Source organism: Chanodichthys erythropterus, chromosome 24, assembly GCF_024489055.1.
Source record: "Chanodichthys erythropterus isolate Z2021 chromosome 24, ASM2448905v1, whole genome shotgun sequence".
In the NCBI taxonomy this organism is placed as follows: Eukaryota; Metazoa; Chordata; class Actinopteri; order Cypriniformes; family Xenocyprididae; genus Chanodichthys; species Chanodichthys erythropterus.
In genome coordinates, this window is record NC_090244.1 from 20,292,097 (window position 1) to 20,312,361 (window position 20,265).

Below are 20,265 nucleotides of genomic sequence, written 5' to 3' on the forward strand. Positions count from 1 at the left end.
CTATAGAGTGCACTCATTCAATCCCACAATGCAACACAATAACAAGAGTACGACTGATGTACGCTCAATTTGCTAGAGAATACTCATAATGCACTGTAAAGGCCTGTACACACCGGGACGAATATCACACGCTATTATCGCTGACGTTTAACGCCTCATGACTAAACAAAGGGCGCCAATGTGAGTGTGCACACCTACGCAAAAAAACGACAGGTGTAAAAGCGTCATTTTTTAAAAAATGCCTTTAATTTAAAAGAAGTTTCGTCTGCTCACCAAGGCTAGATTTATTTAATTAAAAATACAGTAAGAAACAGTAATATTGTGAAATATTATTACAATTTAAAATAACTGTGCACTATTTAAATATATTTGACAAAGTAATTTATTCCTGTGATGGCAAAGCTGAATTTTCAGCATCGTTACTCCAGTCTTCAGTGTCACATGATCCTTCAGAAATCATTCTAATATGCTGATTTGCTCCTCAATAAACATTTATGATTATTTTCAATGTTGAAAACAGTTGTGTACTTTTTTTTTTCAGGATTCCTTGATGAATAGAAAGTTCAAAAGAGCAGCATTTATCTGAAATACAAAGCTTCTGTAGCATTATACACTACCGTTCAAAAGTTTGGGGTCAGTAAGAATTTTTATTTTTATTTTTTTGAAAAGAAATTAAAGAAATGAATACTTTTATTCAGCAAGGATGCATTAAATCGATCAAAAGTGGCAGTAAAGACATTTATAATGTTACAAAAGATTAGATTTCAGATAAACACTGTTCTTTTGAACTTTCTATTCATCAAATAATCCTGAAAAAAAATATTGTACACAAATATTTTGTACAATTGTACACATTAAATGTTTCTTGAGCAGCAGATCAGCATATTAGAATGATTTCTGAAGGATCATGTGACACTGAAGACTGGAGTAACGATGATGAAAATTCAGCTTTGCCATCACAGGAATAAATTACTTTGTGAAATATATTCAAATAGAAAACAGTTATTTTAAATTGTAATAATATTTCACAATATTACTGTTTTTTACTGTATTTTTAATTAGATAAATGTAGCCTTGGTGAGCAGACGAAACTTCTTTTAAAAACATTAAAAATCTTAGTGGTTCCAAACTTTTGGACTGTACTGTATATGTATATATTGTTTTTTTTGTAATATTTTTCAAATATAGAAGAGTTGCTATGCTAAGTGGTTCTTTTTGCTGAAACAACGATGACCTTTCACACATGGATAATCTGCAGCGTGTCATTATCTGCTAGCTGGTTTCGCATCGGCCTTTGGATTGGTACACAATAAGTGAAAATGTCAAATTATTAACGCGAGATACGACAAAAAGTCTAAATTATTTATAAACCAAAAATAGCCAAACAATACTTCTTCTGAATGAACACCAGCTTCATTTTCCTGTTACATGTTGTCTTTGAACTCCCAGGGGAAGTCATCTGCGAGCCTCCCAACAACAAACTGGACAAGTTCACGGGGACTCTATTCTGGAAAGATAACAAGTACCCACTGGACAACGAGAAAATGCTCTTGAGAGGCTGCGTGCTCCGTAACACTGAGTGGTGTTTTGGCTTGGTTATCTTCGCCGGTACATTTCTCTTCAATATTCCTCAATTAATTGTCCTAGCCGGATGGCATTTTCATGGACGATTGATTAGCTATCTTGAGTAGATGTTCCTCAGAGACATATTGACTGCCTAGTTCTTCTGCATCATCTGTAATTAATGTTATTAGCTATGCTTAGCTCCTAACGCACACCATGATCTGTCCTGAGATGAACGGGGTTTTCTGCTTCTCCGTCAGGACTCCAAACCAAGCTCATGCAAAACTGTGGGAGGACGACGTTCAAAAGGACCAGCATCGATAAACTGATGAACACCTTAGTGCTGTGGGTGAGTGTGTGTGCAGCATGCTGGGAATGATCGACATGTGGCATCTCACTTACTCATGCCGCCAGCCTTTCAAAAGGGCAGTTCAATTTGTTATTGTAAAACGCTTTGTATGCGTTAAAGTGATAGCTCACCCAAAAATGAAAATTTCTTCACTCACTCTCATGTCATTCCAAACCCGTAAGACTTCTGTTCATCTTCAGAATGCAAATATCAGAAATGTCTCTCTGAGAGATTTCTGTCCTTAAATCTGTTCATTATATAAAGCAATCGTGTCTCTTCGGAAGACTTGGATTAAACCGCTCGATTTATTTTACAATCTCTTTATGAATGTTTTGAAGCGTCAGAGTTTTGGGTGAATAGACTTTCAATGGAGGGACAGAAGTCTCTCAAATTTCATTTAAAAAATCTTCATTTGTGTTTTAAAGATGAATGAAAGTCTTTGGAACGACATGAGGGTAAATGGTGACAGAATTTTGATTCTGTTATGACACATTTCATGTTTTTCCAGATCTTTGGGTTTCTCATCTGTATGGGGATCATACTGGCCATCGGAAACACCATTTGGGAGCAGAGCGTAGGCAGCGACTTCTGGGCGTATCTTCAGTGGAAGGAACTCACGATCAATGCAGTCTTCTCTGGCTTCCTGACCTTTTGGTCTTACGTTATCATCCTCAACACTGTTGTACCCATCTCACTTTATGTTAGGTAGGTCAGATCGTGCAATGTGGTGGTAAACTGGTTTTGCTTCAGGAGCCAGATTTCAGCACATTAATACTATTGTTTACTGTAAAAAAAAAAACAAAAAGAAGAAAAAACTTGACAAAATCAGACATTGCATATGTGCTATGTATGGATGCCTATTTCCATTAAAAAAGTCATGCTTTGGTAAATCATAATTATGACATCAGTCAAAAGTTGTAGAACTTTTAATGTCATAATTATGACTTTTTATCTCATAATTTTCTGTCACAGTTATAGCTGTCATACAACTTTTCATTTCACAATTATGACTTTTTGTCCTAGTTTTGACTTTTTATGTCATAATTATGGCTTATGTAATGATTTAGATTTATTTATCTTATAATTAAGACTTGGTATCTCATAATTTTAACTTTATCTCGTAATTATGACTAAATGTCATAAATTCAGCTTTTTATTTCACAATTAACCTTTTGTCATAATTTTGACTTTTTTATCTCATAATTATGACTTAGTATGTAATAATACAGATTTTTTTTTTATCTTATAATTTAGACTTGGTATCATACTTTTAACTTTAACTCATGACTAACTAAATGTCATAAATTCAGCTTTTTATTTCACAATGACTTTTTGTCATAATTTATCTCATAATTATGACTTAATATGTAATGATTTAGATTTTTTATCTTATAATTAAGTATTGGTTTCACTTTATCTCATAATTATGACACTATATGTCATAAATTCAGCTTTCTATTTCGCAATTAACTTTTTGTCATCATTTTGACTTTATCATAAATATTCATAATTATGACTTAGTATGTAATAAGTTTGATTTTTATCTTATAATTAAGACTTGTTATCTCATCATTTTCACTTTATCTCTTAATTATGACACTATATGTAATAAATTCAGCTTTTTATTTCGCAATGACTGTCATAATTTTGACTTTTTTATCTCATAATTATGACTTAGTATGTAATGATGTTGAGTTTTTTATCTTATAATTAAGTCTTGGTTTCATAATTTTCACTTTATCTCATAATCATGACTTACTATATGTCATAAATTCAGACTTTTATTTCGCAATGACTGTCATAATTTTGACTTTTTTATCTCATAATTATGACTTAGTATGTAATGATTTTGAGTTTTTTATCTTATAATTAGGACTTGCTATCTCATAATTTTCACTTTATCTCATAATTGTGACTAACTAAATGTCATAAATTCATCTTTTTATTTCGCAATGACTGTCATAATTTTGACTTTTTATCTCATAATTATGACTTAGTATGTAATGATTTTGAGTTTTTATCTTGTAATTAAGATGTGGTATCTCATAATTATGATTAACTATCTGTCATAAATTCAGCCTTTTATTTCGCAATGACTTTTTGTCATAATTTTGACTTTTTTATCTCATAATTATGACTTAATATGTAATGATGTTGATTTTTTTTATCTTATAATTAAGTCTTGGTTTCATAATTTTCACTTTATCTCATAATAATGACTTACTATATGTCATAAATTCAGCCTTTTATTTCGCAATGACTGTCATAATTTTGACTTTTTTATCTCATAATTATGACTTAGTATGTAATGATTTTGAGTTTTATCTTGTAATTAAGATGTCATAAATTCAGCTTGAGTTTTTGTCATAATGTTGACTTTTTTATCGCATAATTATGACTTAGTATCGCAATTGTAACTTTTTATCTAATCATTCTGGCTTAGTATAGGTCATAATTAATTTTGACTCTTTATCTCATAATTGTGTTTTTAAAAAACATGCTGTGGCAAATTATAAATTTATGCCAGAATTATTGACTTTTTATCTCATATTTTATTACTTTTTAATGTAATTTCAAATTTTATGCCATAAATATCTCATAATTTCAAAATTTTATTTAAACAATGTACAGACAAAAAGTTCTTACAGAGAAATATATATATCTATAATGGGGGATTGACAACACTTGAAGTATTACACACTTTTTCACCTTTTTCCCACCTCTAAGTTCAGAGATTTTATAATGCTCCAAATATCAGACTTAGTCATTTACATTAAACTTATTGTATTACAGTGTAGAAGTTTTGCGGCTGGGCCATAGTTACTTTATAAACTGGGACAAACGAATGTACTATAGCCGTAAAGACACTCCTGCCGAGGCGCGGACCACCACCCTCAACGAGGAGCTGGGCCAGGTGGAGTTTATCTTCTCAGACAAAACAGGCACCCTGACCCAGAACATCATGGTGTTCAATAAGTGTTCCATCAATGGCAAGACCTACGGTACGCTTAAACACTTCCTGTTATACATCCACACTTGTGGGTATATTAATTGATTGCTGTGATTCTGTTTGTCTAGGTGATGTTTATGATGATTTTGGGCATAAAGTGGATATTACAGAGGTAATGAAACCAATTGTTGATTTAAAATATTGGTAAATTAAAATATATAATCAGACATTATCCCGTGTGGTGAAGTATTTGGCAGTCACGCTTGTCTCTGACTCTTGTAGAAAACACCATGTGTAGATTTCTCCTTCAACCCACTGATGGACCGGAAATTCCGTTTCCATGACAGCAGTTTGGTCGAGGCCATCAAGCTGGAAGAGCCTCTGGTGCAGGAATTCTTCCGTCTGTTAGCACTCTGCCACACCGTCATGCCAGAAGAGAGAAATGAGGGTAAACTGGACCACAGACTCCTTAAATATATCTTCATATCCCAGTAGCACTTTTATTGTATATGCAGCAGAAGAGATTTTGAGTGGAATTTGATTGAAATGCCTCTGAAATTATGACTTGTTAAAGGTGAGCTGGTGTATCAGGCACAGTCTCCGGATGAAGGAGCCCTGGTTACTGCTGCACGCAACTTTGGCTTCGTATTTCGGTCCCGAACTCCAGAAACCATCACTTTATATGAGATGGGTCAGGCAGTCACCTATCAGCTACTGGCCATTTTAGATTTCAACAACGTCCGGAAGAGAATGAGCGTTATTGGTTGGTAAATTTAAATTTTAATCTTCAAGAATAAATTACATGCATGTTACTTTTTTAAAAAAATTGATGTAATCTTAGTCACAGTCTTGTCTGATACCTTTAATATTTCACAAAAGCTATGAATCATCCCTGATATAATTCTCTCTCTTATGGGTCTGTATGCATAATTCATCCCTTCATATAGAGGGATCAATAGCTGGCCGGTCTGTTGAAACTGTTTTATTGTATACTTGGACATTTATAAGTAGCGCTCTCATTTCCTGTGTCTTCCGCAGTGAGGAACCCAAAGGGGCAGTTAAAGCTTTACTCAAAAGGAGCCGACACAATACTCTTCGACAGGCTGGACCCGTCTAATGAAGAGCTTATGTTTACTACCTCAGAGCACCTTAATGTAAGTCTCTACTGCTAAGCCATCCTTCCTTGTAGAAAACATCAGCTGGTCTTTATGTTGTGGATGCTGATCACCAGTATAGTACTATGGTGTGCTGCCACTAACAAAAAAGTACCATAGAGTTCCATGATATTACTGTTTTTTGGATGTGGCACCCATTACTGGGCATGTATTGTGGTGATAACATATTTTTTTGTAAATGTACCATGTTAATAATATGTTATTTGGATGCGATAACATGGTAAACCCATGTTTTAGAGGCATTTACAGGGTAATACCATGTTTTGGGGCATTTACCATGGTAATACCACTGTTTTGGGGCATGTGCTATTGTAATACAATGCTATTTGAATGCAGCACCATGGTAAACCCATGTTTTTGCTCATGTCCTGTGATAATACCATGTTTTTTGGATGTAGTATCAATGTAAAATTATGTTGTTGAGCATTTACCATAATAATACCATGATTTTTGGCATTCACTATAATAATATCATGTTATTTGGATGCAGTACCATGGTAAAACAAAGTTGTTGGGCATTTATCATGTTAATACTATATTATTGCAAAGGGATACCATGGTAAGACCATGTTTTGGGGCACTTGCCATGGAAATACCTTGTTTCCTCAACATGTTCTGTGGTAATACTATGTTGTTTAGATCCAGTACCATTGTAAAATCATGTTGTTTGGCATTTACCATGCTATTGCCATGCTTTTTGGATACAGTAGGGAAAGACCATGTTTTGAGACATTTACCATAACAATACCATGTCATTTGGATGCAGTACCACGGTAATGCCCTGTTGTTGGGGATTTACCATGGTAATACTATGTTATTTAGATATGACACCATGGCAAGACTATGTTCTGGGGCATTCATTTGGATGAAACATCATGATAAGACCGTGTTTTGGGGCATGTGCTGTTGTAATACCATGCTATTTGAATGCAGCACCATGGTAAAACCATGTTTTTGCTCATGTACTGTGATAATACCATGTTATTTGGATGCAGTACCATTGTAAAATCATGTTTTTGAGCATTTACCATAATAATACCATGATTTTTTTGGCATTCACTATAATAATACCATGTTACTTGGATGCAGTACCATGGTTAAACAATGTTGTAGGGCATTTACCATGTTAATACTATGTTATTGCAATGGGATACCATGGTAAGACCATGTTTTGGGGCACTTGCCATGGAAATATCTTGTTTCCTCCACATGTTCTGTGGTAATACTATGTTGTTTGGATGCAGTACCATTGTAAAATCATGTTGTTTGGAATTTACCATGCTAATGCCATGTTTTTTGGATACAGTATGGAAAGACCATGTTTTGAGACATTTACCATGACAATGCCATGTCATTTGGATGCAGTACCACGGTAAAGCCCGGTTGTTGGGGATTTACCATGGTAATACTATGTTATTTAGATATGACACCATGGTAAGACTATGTTCTGGGGCATTCATTTGGATGAAACATCATGATAAGACCGTGTTTTGGGGCAAGCACCATGGAAATACCATGTTTTTGGGGCATGTGCTGTTGTAATACCTTGCTATTTGAATGCAGCACCATGGTAAAACCATGTTTTTGCTCATGTATTGTGATAATACCATGCTATTTGAATGCAGCACCATGGTAAAATCATGTTTTTGCTCATGTACTGTGATGATACCATGCTATTTGAATGCAGCACCATGGTAAAAACCATGTTTTTGCTCATGTACTGTGTTAATACCATGCTGTTTGAATGCAGTATCATTGTAAAATCATGTTGTTGAGCATTTACCATAATAATACCATGATTTTTGGCATTTGCTATAATAATAACGTTATTTGGATGCAGTACCATGGTAAAACAATGTTGTTGGGCTTACCATGTTAATACTATGTTATTGCAATGGGATACCATGGTAAGACCATGTTTTGGGGCACTTGCCATGACAATACCATGTCATTAGGATGCAGTACCATGGTAAAGCCCTGTTGTTGGGGATTTACCGTGGTAATACTATGTTATTTAGATATGACACCATGGTAAGACTATGTTCTGGGGCATTCATTTGGATGAAACATCATGATAAGACTGTTTTGGAGCAAGCACCATGGAAATACCATGTTTTTGGGCATGTACTATAGTAATAACATGTTATTTAGATGGTAAAATCATGTTATTGGGAATTGACCATGTTATTTTACCATGGCAAGACACATTTGGGGGCATGTTATTTTGAAGTATAGCAATACCATGGTAAAACCATGTTGTTGGGTGTTTACCATGATAAAATCATGCTATTTGGATGCAGTACCCTGGTGAAACAATGTTGTTGGACATTTATCTAGGTAATATGTTGTTTAAATGCAATACCATGGTAAAACCATGTTTTGGTCCTTTAGCATGATAATACCATGTTATTTGCTCCATATTTTCATGTTCCATGTTCTTTTACAATGGTAATATCATGGTATTGTTTGTACTTTTAGAGTAAAACAAGTACTTTGGAGTGCCACGTAAACCTTGGTATTGAAGTACAGCGGTATTACTGTCTGACACTGACACTGTTACCAAACTTTGGCCTAATTCAGACATCACTAAAAACTTTGAAAGCTTCAGAATATGCAGATTCTTGTATTTTTAAAGTAATTTCATTGTGTTTGTTTCTAGTCCACTCAATGTCTTGACTATTGAAGCACTTGAGAATCGTGACACCTAGAGATGTAGACGCACCGTTCTGCTTGACAAATTACAGCGAATGCACACCTTGAGTGTCAGAGCGGCACAGTCGATACAAAAGAGGCTCATTTCTCCAGGGCTTCCCTTAGTAGAGATGGGCTTTATTTTATTCAAATTAATTCCATTAAGTTTCTTGTAGGCATTTTAGATGGAAAACACTTTATATCTTATGTCTCCAAGAAGTGTGATTCATTAATGTCCTTGCCTGCACATTATTGTTAGCATTGATATTAGCTACTTCGACAAAAGGTACGTCTTTTGCAAACACCATATGAATTTTCTCCGAAAATGTAGTTTTTAGCAGTCAAACCATATTCAAAGAAACAATAATGCTATTGTCTAGAGCTTGACTGGTCAGTCTAAAAGCAGCCAACTTATTATGAGGCTATAATGAGATGCTGTCCATCATTCATGTCTCATTTACGGCTTTCTGCGGTTCTTCAGAGAGAAATAAGACTCACGTCACAGGAGAAGCTATGATAGCGGGGTAAAAATAGCATGCTTTTTAGAAGCTTAATGATAGCAAACACATCAAATCAGATCAAAGATGGGAAGAACTGCATAGCATGCTCCTTATTTTCACCGAAGAAATATTTGATATAATTATAATTGACTGAGTTTCAAGTTTCACGGTGAGAGATAAATATATCTCTCTGCTAAATGCCTGCCCTCTGTTTCTGTGTTGTAGGAGTTCGCCGGAGAGGGTCTGAGAACATTAGCGCTGGCGTACAAAGACCTGGATGAAGACATGTTTGATGAATGGATGAAGAAACTGCTGTTCGCCAGCACGACCCTGGATAACAGAGAAGAAAAACTCTGGGCTCTGTATGAAGAAATAGAGCAGGGCATGATGGTAAATGTGACTGTATCACCTAATGTGATTATCTATCTATCTATCTATCTATCTATCTATCTATCTATCTATCTATCTATCTATCTATCTATCTATCTATCTATCTATCTATCTATCTGTCTGTCTGTCTGTCTTTTTATCTATCTATCTATCTATCTATCTATCTATCTATCTATCTATCTATCTATCTATCTATCTATCTATCTATCTATCTATCTGTCTGTCTGTCTGTCTGTCTGTCTGTCTGTCTTTTTATCTATCTATCTATATCTATCTATCTATCTATCTATCTGTCTGTCTGTCTGTCTGTCTGTCTGTCTTTTTATCTATCTATCTATCTATCTATCTATCTATCTATCTATCTGTCTGTCTGTCTGTCTGTCTGTCTGTCTTTTTATCTATCTATCTATCTGTCTGTCTGTCTGTCTGTTTGTCTGTCTATCTATCTATCTATATCTATCTATCTATCTATCTATCTATCTATCTAACTATCTATCTACCTGTCTGTCTATCTATCTATCTATCTATCTATCTATCTATCTATCTGTCTGTCTATCTATCTATCTATCTATCTATCTATCTATCTATCTATATATCTATCTATCTGTCTATCTACCTATCTATCTATCTATCTGTATGTCTGTCTGTCTGTCTGTCTCTTTATCTCTCTATCTATCTATCTATCTATCTATCTATCTATCTATCATCTATCTATCTATCTGTCTGTCTATCTATCTATCTATCTGTCTGTCTGTCTATCTATCATCTATCTATCTATCTATCTATCTATCTATCTATCTATCTGTCTGTCTGTCTGTCTTTCTATCTATCTATCTATCTATCTATCTATCTATCTATCTATCTATCTATCTATCTATCTATCTATCTATCTATCTATCTATCTATCTATGTCTGTCTGTCTATCTATCTATCTATCTATCTATCTATCTATCTATCTATCTATCTATCTATCTATCTATCTATCTATCTATCTATCTATCTGTCTGTCTGTCTGTCTGTCTGTCTGTCTGTCTGTCTGTCTGTCTGTCTGTCTGTCTGTCTGTCTGTCTGTCTGTCTGTCTGTCTGTCTATCTATCTATCTATCTATCTATCTATCTATCTATCTATCTATCTATCTATCTATCTATCTATCTATCTATCTATCTATCTATCTGTCTGAAAGCTTAGGCAGTGACTTGTTGTGTTTCTAGCCTATTTTGCTGCCCTACAAACAAATTGACCACCAACCGCAACTTTCAGATGCTATATTTATTTTTTCAGCTCAACTGTCACAGAATGAAATGCACAGGATTGTAAGAAAACTGCCTGTGGAGGCATTATATGTTACATTTTGCTTTTGAAACTGTCTCTCATTTTCCTGAAGCTGCTTGGTGCTACAGCCATAGAGGACAAACTTCAAGAAGGAGTTCCAGAGACTATTGCCTGTCTGACCTTGGCCAACATCAAGATCTGGGTGCTCACCGGAGACAAACTAGGTAACCAGTGCTAATGAGAACCTATAGCATTCACTGAAGACTTAATTGAGACACATTCTCACTGTCTTACACAATAAAATGAAGACTCTGTTGTGATTGCAGAGACGGCAATGAACATCGGCTACTCATGTAACATGCTCAGAGACGACATGAACGAAGTGTTTATAATCTCAGGTCACACCATGCTTGAGGTTCAGCAGGAGCTCAGGTAACATTTCACACTATGGTTAATTAGTCATATATTCAAATACATAGAACTGTGTTTTGCAGTCATATAGACTTGAATGAGTCAGATTCACTAAAAAAATGTCATTCTTGCCTTTCTGAACAAAGCCTAAAGGTCTTAAGCCTGTTTTGGTACATTGAATTGAACTATTGTACGTGACTGTAAAATAAAATGTCATTTTCTGATACTTTGTGCAAAGGACTGCTAAAGAGAGAATTGTGGGACCCAGCAAAGATAAATTCAGCAGTGGCCATGACATGGAAAAGACAGAATTATACTCAAGTGACTCTGTCTTTGAAGAGACCATCATCGCAGAGTACGCTTTAATCATCAACGGACACAGTTTGGTAAGGGCCTCAGTCTGGGTCCTGAAGAGGATTTGACTTAATTGCTGTCTTAATAATGTGTTACTAAGCTCCTAATGATAGTCGTTGTTTTCAAACAGAACATTTGGTTCAGCATTATCCTGAAAAATTTAGTTTTTAAGGTAGATAGTGGCTGAAATTGGTTTTATTGGATAACTGTCTCTGAACCCATTGACATCAACTCACTTAATTGAAACAACTCTGCATACACATGCTGACAGCGTATACATGGTATTAAATTTAAAGTTTGTGTGTACTGATCTAACATGAAGGCACATGCCCTGGAGGCAGACCTGGAGCAGATCCTGGTAGATGTGGCGTGTCTGTGTAAGACAGTCATCTGCTGTCGGGTCACTCCTCTGCAGAAAGCTCTGGTGGTTGAGCTCATAAAGAGACACAAGAGAGCCGTCACTCTTGCCATCGGAGACGGAGCCAATGACGTCAGTATGATCAAGAGTAAGACGTCACTTCCCTGCTAATCAATGCCATATTACATCCACAACATCCATCTATCTATCTATCTATCTATCTATCTATCTATCTATCTATCTATCTATCTATCTATCTATCTATCTATCTATCTATCTATCTATCTATCTATCTGTCTGTCTGTCTGTCTGTCTGTCTGTCTGTCTGTCTGTCTATCTGTCTGTCTGTCTGTCTGTCTGTCTGTCTGTCTGTCTATCTGTCTGCCTGTTTTATTCTTAATACTCAGTATGATCAGGTGCTTGTGACATATATATTCTATGCGACTGAAATATTCGATGTAGATGCACTTCTGGTCTAATAGAGTGGTTGCTATGGAAATAGGCTGGCCTTTTTGATCTGTAAAGATGTGTGTATACGCTCTCTGCTCTCCCCCAGCGGCCCACATTGGCGTGGGAATCAGCGGACAGGAGGGCATGCAGGCGGTGTTAGCCTCTGATTATTCCTTTGCCCAGTTCCGCTACCTGCAGCGCCTACTGCTCGTCCACGGGCGCTGGTCCTACCACCGCATGTGCAACTTCCTCTGTTACTTCTTTTACAAGAACTTCGCCTTCACACTGGTTCATTTCTGGTATGGATTCCTTTGTGGATTCTCTGCCCAGGTAAATATTTCAGCCTGTGGATGAAACATGCATATGATTTCAAATGAATATTGTGAATAATCCGTTTTTTCTTTTTGTCATTGTAGACGGTATATGACCAGTGGTTCATCACACTCTTCAACATTGTCTACACCTCACTTCCTGTTCTGGCCATGGGCCTGTTTGACCAGGTAACCAGTTTTTGGTCTTGAAAGCGGCATTGTGTAGCGGCACCCAACACAATCGCAATCTTTGCCTTTTAACGTAAAGTTTGTTGGTTTTTCAGGATGTGAACGAGCAGTACAGTTTACGCTATCCAAACCTGTACAGACCTGGTCAGCTTAACCAGCTCTTCAACAAGAGGAAGTTCTTCACCTGTACGCTGCAGGGGGTCTGCACCTCTTTTATACTCTTCTTCATCCCGTATGGAGCCTTCATGACCGCTGTGCGGGATGACGGCGCACACATCTCTGATCAGCAGGCTTTCGCCGTCACAATAGCAACCTCTTTGGTCATTGTGGTCAGTGTACAGGTGAGCCTGTTTATCTTGACTGTGCAATCTATATGTAGATGGATATATAGATGGAATAAAATGTATGTTTTTGTTTAATAAAGGTGCTTTAATAATTGTATAATAAAAATGTTTTGCATTATTTTCATGACATCTAAACATACACTATATGGCCAAAAGTATTGGGACACCCTTCCAGATCATTGAATTCATGTGTTCCAATCACTTCCATGGCCACAGGTGTATAAAATCAAGCACCAAGGCATGCAGACTGCTTCTACAAACATATGAGAAAGAATGGGTTGCTCTCAGGAGCTCAGTGAATTCAAGCGTGGTAGGTTGCCACCTGTGCAATAAGTCCATTCGTGAAATTTCCTCACTACTAAATATTCCACAGTCAACTGTTAGTGGTGTCATAACAAAGTGGAAGCAATTGAGAACAACAGCAACTTAGCCACGAAGTGGTAGGCCACATAAAATCACAGAGCGGGGTCAGCGTATGCTGAGGCTCACAGTGCGCAGAAGTCGCCAACTTTCTGCAGAGTCAATAGCTACAAACCTCCAAACTTCATGTGGCCTTCAGATTAGCTCAAGAGCAGTGCATAGAGAGCTTCATAGAATGGGTTTTCATGGCCGAGCAGCTGCATCCAAGCCTTACATCACCAAGTGCAATGCAAAGCGTCGGATGCAGTGGTGTAAAGCACGCCGACACTGGACTTTAGAGTGACCTCTGGAGTGACGATTCACGCTTCTCTGTCTGGCAATCCGATGGACGAGTCTAGGTTTGGTGGTTGCCAGGAGAACGGTACTTGCCTGACTGCAGTGTGTAAAGTTTGGTGGAGGGAGGATTATGGTGTGGGGTTGTTTTTCAGGGGTTAGGCTTGAACCCCTAGTTCCAGTGAAAGGAACTCTTAATGCTTCAGCATACCAAGACATTTTGGACAATTTCAAGGTCCATAAAGACACGGATGAGTGAGTTTGGTGTGGAGGAACTTGACTGGCCTGCACAGAGTCCTGACCTCAACCCGATAGAACATCTTTGGGATGAATTAGAGCGGAGACTGTGAGCCAGGCCTTCTCGCCAACATCACTGCCTGACCTCACAAATGTGCTTCTAGAAAAATGGTCAAAAATTCCCATAAACACACTCCTAAACCTTGTGGAAAGCCTTCCCAGAAGAGTTGAAGCTGTAATAGCTGCAAAGGGTGTTAAACCCTATGGATTAAGAATGGGATGTCATTAAAGTTCATGTGCACGTAAAGGCAGGCGTTACAAAACTTTTGGCAGTATAGTGTATTTACCCTAATGCAAAAACAAAACTAATTTGTTACTGATTATTTATGTTAACAATATTGAAATTTTACATTTTGTTTTAGATTGGGCTTGACACCAACTACTGGACCGCTGTGAATCATTTCTTTATTTGGGGCAGTCTAGCTGTTTACTTTGCAATCCTTTTTGCAATGCACAGTGACGGCATATTTACCATATTCCCGAACCAGTTTCCTTTCATAGGTAAGAATTTAAATGCATTTAGAAAGGTACTAAATATTTTTTTATTGTTTAGTCATATATATTTGCATTTGAATTCCTAAACAACCAAGGGGCAGTTGGTCTTGGACTTCAAACTGACACCTACTGGTGTAGCATCACATTTTTGCTGTAGATTCCATTGTGAAATCTATATTTTCAGGCATTTATTTATCAATGATTGCATCATTCTGTGACCAAAACTGTAAGATATTAGTGAGTAGTCTTCAACTGATCATGTGATCTCAACATGGTGGCCACCATGAGGTGGATCATCCTTGTTAAATCAACTTTAGGTCACTAATATTACTGAAGTTAGGTTTTGTTTGATTGTAGGAACCGCACGTAACTCTCTGAATCAGAAGATTGTGTGGCTGGTCATCCTCCTCACCACAGTCGTGTGTATAATGCCCATGGTGGCCGTCCGATTCATCAAAACTGACCTCTATCCAACACATACTGACAAGGTATACATATACACAAAAATAATAAATATGTCATTATGAATGAGTGAATACACTACCGTTCAAAAACTTGGGGTCGTGAAGATCTTTTAAATATTTTTGAGTCTTTTCTGCTCACCAAGGCTACATATATTTGATTAAAATATATTTTATTTACCTATTTAAATATATTTTAAAATGCAATTTATTCTAGTGATGGTAAAAGCTGAATTTTCAGCTTCATTACTCCAGTCTTCAGTGTCTCATGATCAGTGTTGGGGAAAGTAACAGTTACTTTTAAAAGTAATGCTTTACAATATTATGCTACTCCCTAAAAAATTAACTAATTGCATTACTTAGTTACTTTTTATGGAAGGTTATGTGTTAAATTACTTTTGCGTTATGTTTTCTCACCTGGGCTGGGCTTGCTTTTGCAATTACAACAAAAAAAGTTCTATTTTTGGCAAATGTTAAGGCCCTTTCACACCAAAAGTGAAATGAGTAAGCTTTAGGTTGATCACAAATGTGATTTTTGTAAGTCATTTTTAGTGTGGTTGAATTAGATCATGGAAGGTCAGCAGCAAAGACATTGGTTAATAAAGTGAGATTAAATACATTAAGTATATTTGTTTCATTTAATATATTTAATTATTGCAGGTTTGTGCAATATTCTGAGTTTGCATTTCACTGTTTTTATTAATTTTGAGGAATACTTTGAAAAAGTAACTCAGATATTTTGTTGTAATTTTAAAAGTGATGCGTTACTTTACTAGTAACTTGAAAAAAGTAATCTGATTATGTAACTCAAGTTACTTTTAATGCGTTACCCTCAACACTGCTAATGATCCTTCAGAAATCATTCTAATATGATGATTTTCTGCTCAAAAAAACATTTCTGATTACTCTCAATGTTGAAAACAGACATGCTGCTTAATATTTTTGTGGAAACCGTAATATAAATGTCTTTATTGTCACTTTTGATCAGTTTAATACAACCTTGCTGAATAAAAGTATTAACTTTCTTAAAAAGAGAAAATCTTACTGACCCCAAACTTTTGAGTTGTAGTGTTCATGATAATGAGCTGTCGAAACAATTTGCCCTCCCGCAGGTGCGTTTACTTCAGCAGGCCACTAGGCGGCAGGGTCCTCAAGAGCAGAACCTCAGGAGAGTCCGCAGGACGAGTTCTCGGCGCTCGGCGTACGCTTTTGCCCACCAGCAGGGATACGGAGAACTCATCACCTCCGGCAAGAACATGAAGGTACCCACATCCTCTACTTCCACATACCCACTATCCTCACCCTCGAGAGGCCACGGCGACACCAGCCGAGGGGCGAACGACACCATCTATGTGGCAGAGACCACCTCAGCAACCTCTAGATTTAGGAGGGAAAGTGACCAAAATCAAGAGGTAACGATGGAAGACTTGGAGGCCAGATAAAGGAACGTTTTTCTTCCTTTACAGAAGGAAGAGGAATTAGCGCTCACCTTTAATGTGAGAAAATGATAATGGATTCTGGGCCGACACATTCTGGGCTCCCAGAGATGCCCACGGGCACGGCCACACATGCACAGGAGACTCCAAAGAGCCAGCACTATGAAGCACAGATAACACTTATTTCCGTCACCCAATTTTCACTCTCATGCAAATCTGTTGCCGCCTCACAAGGCACACTGAATTTGAAAATGAACCTCAGAGTCATTTTGTATTCTCACCTCTTCTGGCACAGATTCAAAAGTTTTCTCAGACAGGCACCGTTTTTGTATTTCGAGTTCTAAGAACTTCTCTTTATGCATTTGCAAATGTTTTAGGCATCTGAAACATTAAATCCACTGAGTTCTATTACCTGCACAAGTTTAAACATGTTCAACAAATGACATGGGTCTAATAATACTAATGAGGCATAAGGGAGCAAATATGTACAAGTGTGTGAAATAATACCTCTTATTTTGTTATAAACACTGATACAACCATCTGCAGTGCATATGTAATATAGATACGTTTAAAGACATGGAAGTTGCATCTATACCCACAGTTTGCACCTAAATGCATCGTGCTACTGGATGAGTAGTAACAATTAGGAATGTGCGAAAACGATGCCGCAGAGAACAAGCATTGGCTGTAAATCCTACTTTGGCCTTGCAAAGCAAGCTCTAGTGAATGGGTTTTAAAAGATTTTAAAATGCCAAATTTTGTTTTAAACATACCTCTTTTTTAAAAAAGAAAACATCAAAGAAAGTGTAAAAACATCCCATACTTGTCCATAATTCATATCGTAGTTAGTGCTTTTGCATGCAGCTCAGCGAACTGAGAATATTGAGTTTTTACGCAAAGTCGTGCCTTCCATCAAGCGATAGACTGAAACATTTACACCGTTTAAACTTCTAGAATTCCACATATATCTACTACAAAGGTCTATAAAGTGGGCATTTATTTCAAATGATCCTTTACGGAAGGGTTTTTGTGCCTTTTTGTTTTACTGTCATCAAAGGAAGTACTTTGAGTTCTGTTTGTTGAGTCGAATGTGTCACTATTGTATTTTTTCTCTGAATGTATCACTTTATTTCAGGCATATTAGCTGTTCATTGCCTTCATTGATGTAGATACATTTTTGTACAATAATTTATTCGACGAAGGGCGTCGTGCAACATTTAGTTTTTATGAATGTTCAGTTGACGTTAATTTAATGTTATGTTAAATAATATATATATGATGAATGTATAAGATTTTTCTGCTGTGCTATTTTGTCAACAAAGACCATGCAGATTGTTTGTTTTTATTTAAATGCATGGATTTTTATACAAGTCATTGTCATTTTTATATGATATGCATTAAATGGCCATTGTTTAATTTATTTAAAAATGGATTGTTTGCCTTCATGTTTCATGGAACAATTTTTTTTTTTTATTAGGTTATTACTAGGAAAAACTGAGTGTTGTGGGTTGTTGCCAAGGTGTTGTCAAGGTGTTTTGAGTGGTTGTTGGATGGTTGCTATGTTGTTCTGCTATGGTGCAGCATGCGACTTACACCGCAACGCTGCGACAATCGATAAAAGGTATCTTTTCCATGTTAATCTGAGTTTTTGTCCTACCAGCCGCGTCGGCGAAACGCGAATATTCTATTTTAGAAACAGTTTCTATTTCTCCGAAATGTCACGGCTGGAACAGCAACACAAAGTATGGCAATGACAATATCAGGTACTGTATATGCGCTTTATTTAATGTTAAAAGGGTCTAATGTGAGTTTGAATATCATTATAACGATTACAAAATCGTTCTAAATATAAAAGAATAGCACTGTCCACAACACAGTTATAATGAGAAACGATATCGTTGGGATCACTTTCAGAACAATTTTTTCCAGCTGTTGAAGGACAAAACACTGACAGCCTATCAGAATCCGTTCTAACTTAAAGGAACACTCCACTATTTTTGAAAATAGGCTCATTTTCCAACTCCCCTAGAGTTAAACAGTTGAGTTTTACCGTTTTCGAAACCATTCAGCCGGTCTCAGGGTCTGGCGGTACCACTTTTAGCATAGCTTAGCATAGTTCATTGAATCTGATTAGACCGTTAGCATCTCGCTCAAAAATGACCAAATGTCACAAATGTCTCCATGGTTGCAAGGCATGCTCCCTGTGCAAGCTGGGGGTCACAGGTGCTGCATAACATGATTGTGCCTGCTGCACCCATGGTACGGCAGCAAAGTTCCTTGATTATTACGCCGGAATGAGAGTATAGATCCTAGCCATATCGGCCTAGAAAATCGCAGCGTTTCATTTTCCGTCGGTCTTAGTACACGATGTAACTACAGAAGAGTCAAGTTTTAAATAGGAAAAATATTGAAACTCTTCGATAATTTTTGAGCGAGATGCTAACGGTCTAATCAGATTCAATGAACTATGCTAAGCTATGCTAAAAGTGGTACCGCCAGACCCGGAAATTGGCTGAATGGATTAGAAAACAGTAAAACTCAACTGTTTAACTCTAGGGGAGTTGGAAAATGAGCCTATTTTCAAAAAAAAGTGGAGTGTTCCCTTAAGGGCTGGCGCATTTAAAATGGCAGACGACATTGTGGAGGATTTAATTGCCGAATTTAATTTAATTTCACTCTAAACATAGCATGCTGAGGACATTAAAGTACAAAAAGAACAGCAAAAAAACGTTGTACACATTTTGAAACTGCAGCACGCAAGCTTAGAATAAACAAACCGTTATCGTTCATTAGTGTGGATGCAAATATAGTTATCATTATAGTTATCTTTCTTGGTGTGAACGGGCCTTAACAGTCCTCACACAAAATTCCCAGTCATTCCTATTAAAATGACTTCACCTGTGAAACAAAAGTAAATTTAAAAGCATCTTAAGTGTAATACTTAAAGAGGCTCTATGTAGGAATGACACCCAGTGATCAAAATAGGTACTGCAGTCCAAATTCAAATATTGTTTGCCCCGCCCCCTCGTTCAAAGACGCAAGTGGCCAGCTTGACGACACGTAACAAGAGGGAGCGCAATTGACAATGAAAGCTGAGGAGACTTACACACTGTAAGCTGATGAGTTGATTTATCTGTATTTTAATATGCTGTCGATCATAGAGATTTTTAGATGGTTGCAGAGGCTTTTTAGATTGGGTAGAATCTGTGATTCTCTGACACAATTTGTTTGCTGGTTTCCATGGCTGCAATACGTGGTGTTTTCCACCAGCTGGCAACCTGTGATGTCAAAATACTATTGGATAAACTGGCAGCACTCGGTTTCGCACAGACCAAAACATTCCGACACGGAACACACATTTCAAAGTAGAATATCTGGCTGTAGCAATGTTTTTCTGAGAAACAAGTAGGTGAACTTAGCATGTTTCCTAAATATCTGCAAACATATTGGGGTATTTTTTTGCTTTATTAAAGTAAAAATCGTACATATAACACCTTTAAGTTTAAGTTTGTTTGAATCCCTAAACATAAACATGAGCAACAGTAATAGTGATGTTTATTACTTACCGTAAACACT

General features: G+C 36.7%; 1 protein-coding gene across 6 annotated transcripts in view; it reads left to right on the forward strand.

Moving 5' to 3' along the window:
- Positions 1-18,117, forward strand: part of atp8b4 (ATPase phospholipid transporting 8B4) — a 42,290-nt gene extending 24,173 nt beyond the window's left edge. For 4 of the 6 annotated variants that reach the window (XM_067378960.1, XM_067378961.1, XM_067378963.1 and 1 more), the window contains 19 exons: positions 1,450-1,608; positions 1,824-1,912; positions 2,421-2,617; positions 4,706-4,914; positions 4,991-5,034; positions 5,145-5,310; positions 5,437-5,625; positions 5,901-6,016; positions 9,454-9,618; positions 11,003-11,114; positions 11,217-11,322; positions 11,540-11,687; positions 11,978-12,161; positions 12,570-12,793; positions 12,880-12,963; positions 13,059-13,304; positions 14,660-14,798; positions 15,150-15,280; positions 16,366-18,117. In XM_067378960.1, the coding sequence (XP_067235061.1) occupies positions 1,450-1,608; positions 1,824-1,912; positions 2,421-2,617; positions 4,706-4,914; positions 4,991-5,034; positions 5,145-5,310; positions 5,437-5,625; positions 5,901-6,016; positions 9,454-9,618; positions 11,003-11,114; positions 11,217-11,322; positions 11,540-11,687; positions 11,978-12,161; positions 12,570-12,793; positions 12,880-12,963; positions 13,059-13,304; positions 14,660-14,798; positions 15,150-15,280; positions 16,366-16,695 (3,038 nt within the window). In that variant the 3' untranslated portion in view covers positions 16,696-18,117. The remainder of the gene's footprint in view (positions 1-1,449; positions 1,609-1,823; positions 1,913-2,420; positions 2,618-4,705; positions 4,915-4,990; positions 5,035-5,144; positions 5,311-5,436; positions 5,626-5,900; positions 6,017-9,453; positions 9,619-11,002; positions 11,115-11,216; positions 11,323-11,539; positions 11,688-11,977; positions 12,162-12,569; positions 12,794-12,879; positions 12,964-13,058; positions 13,305-14,659; positions 14,799-15,149; positions 15,281-16,365) is intronic. The other 2 variants (XM_067378964.1, XM_067378965.1) reach the window with 2 other exon arrangements.
- Positions 18,118-20,265: the final 2,148 nt, after the last annotated feature.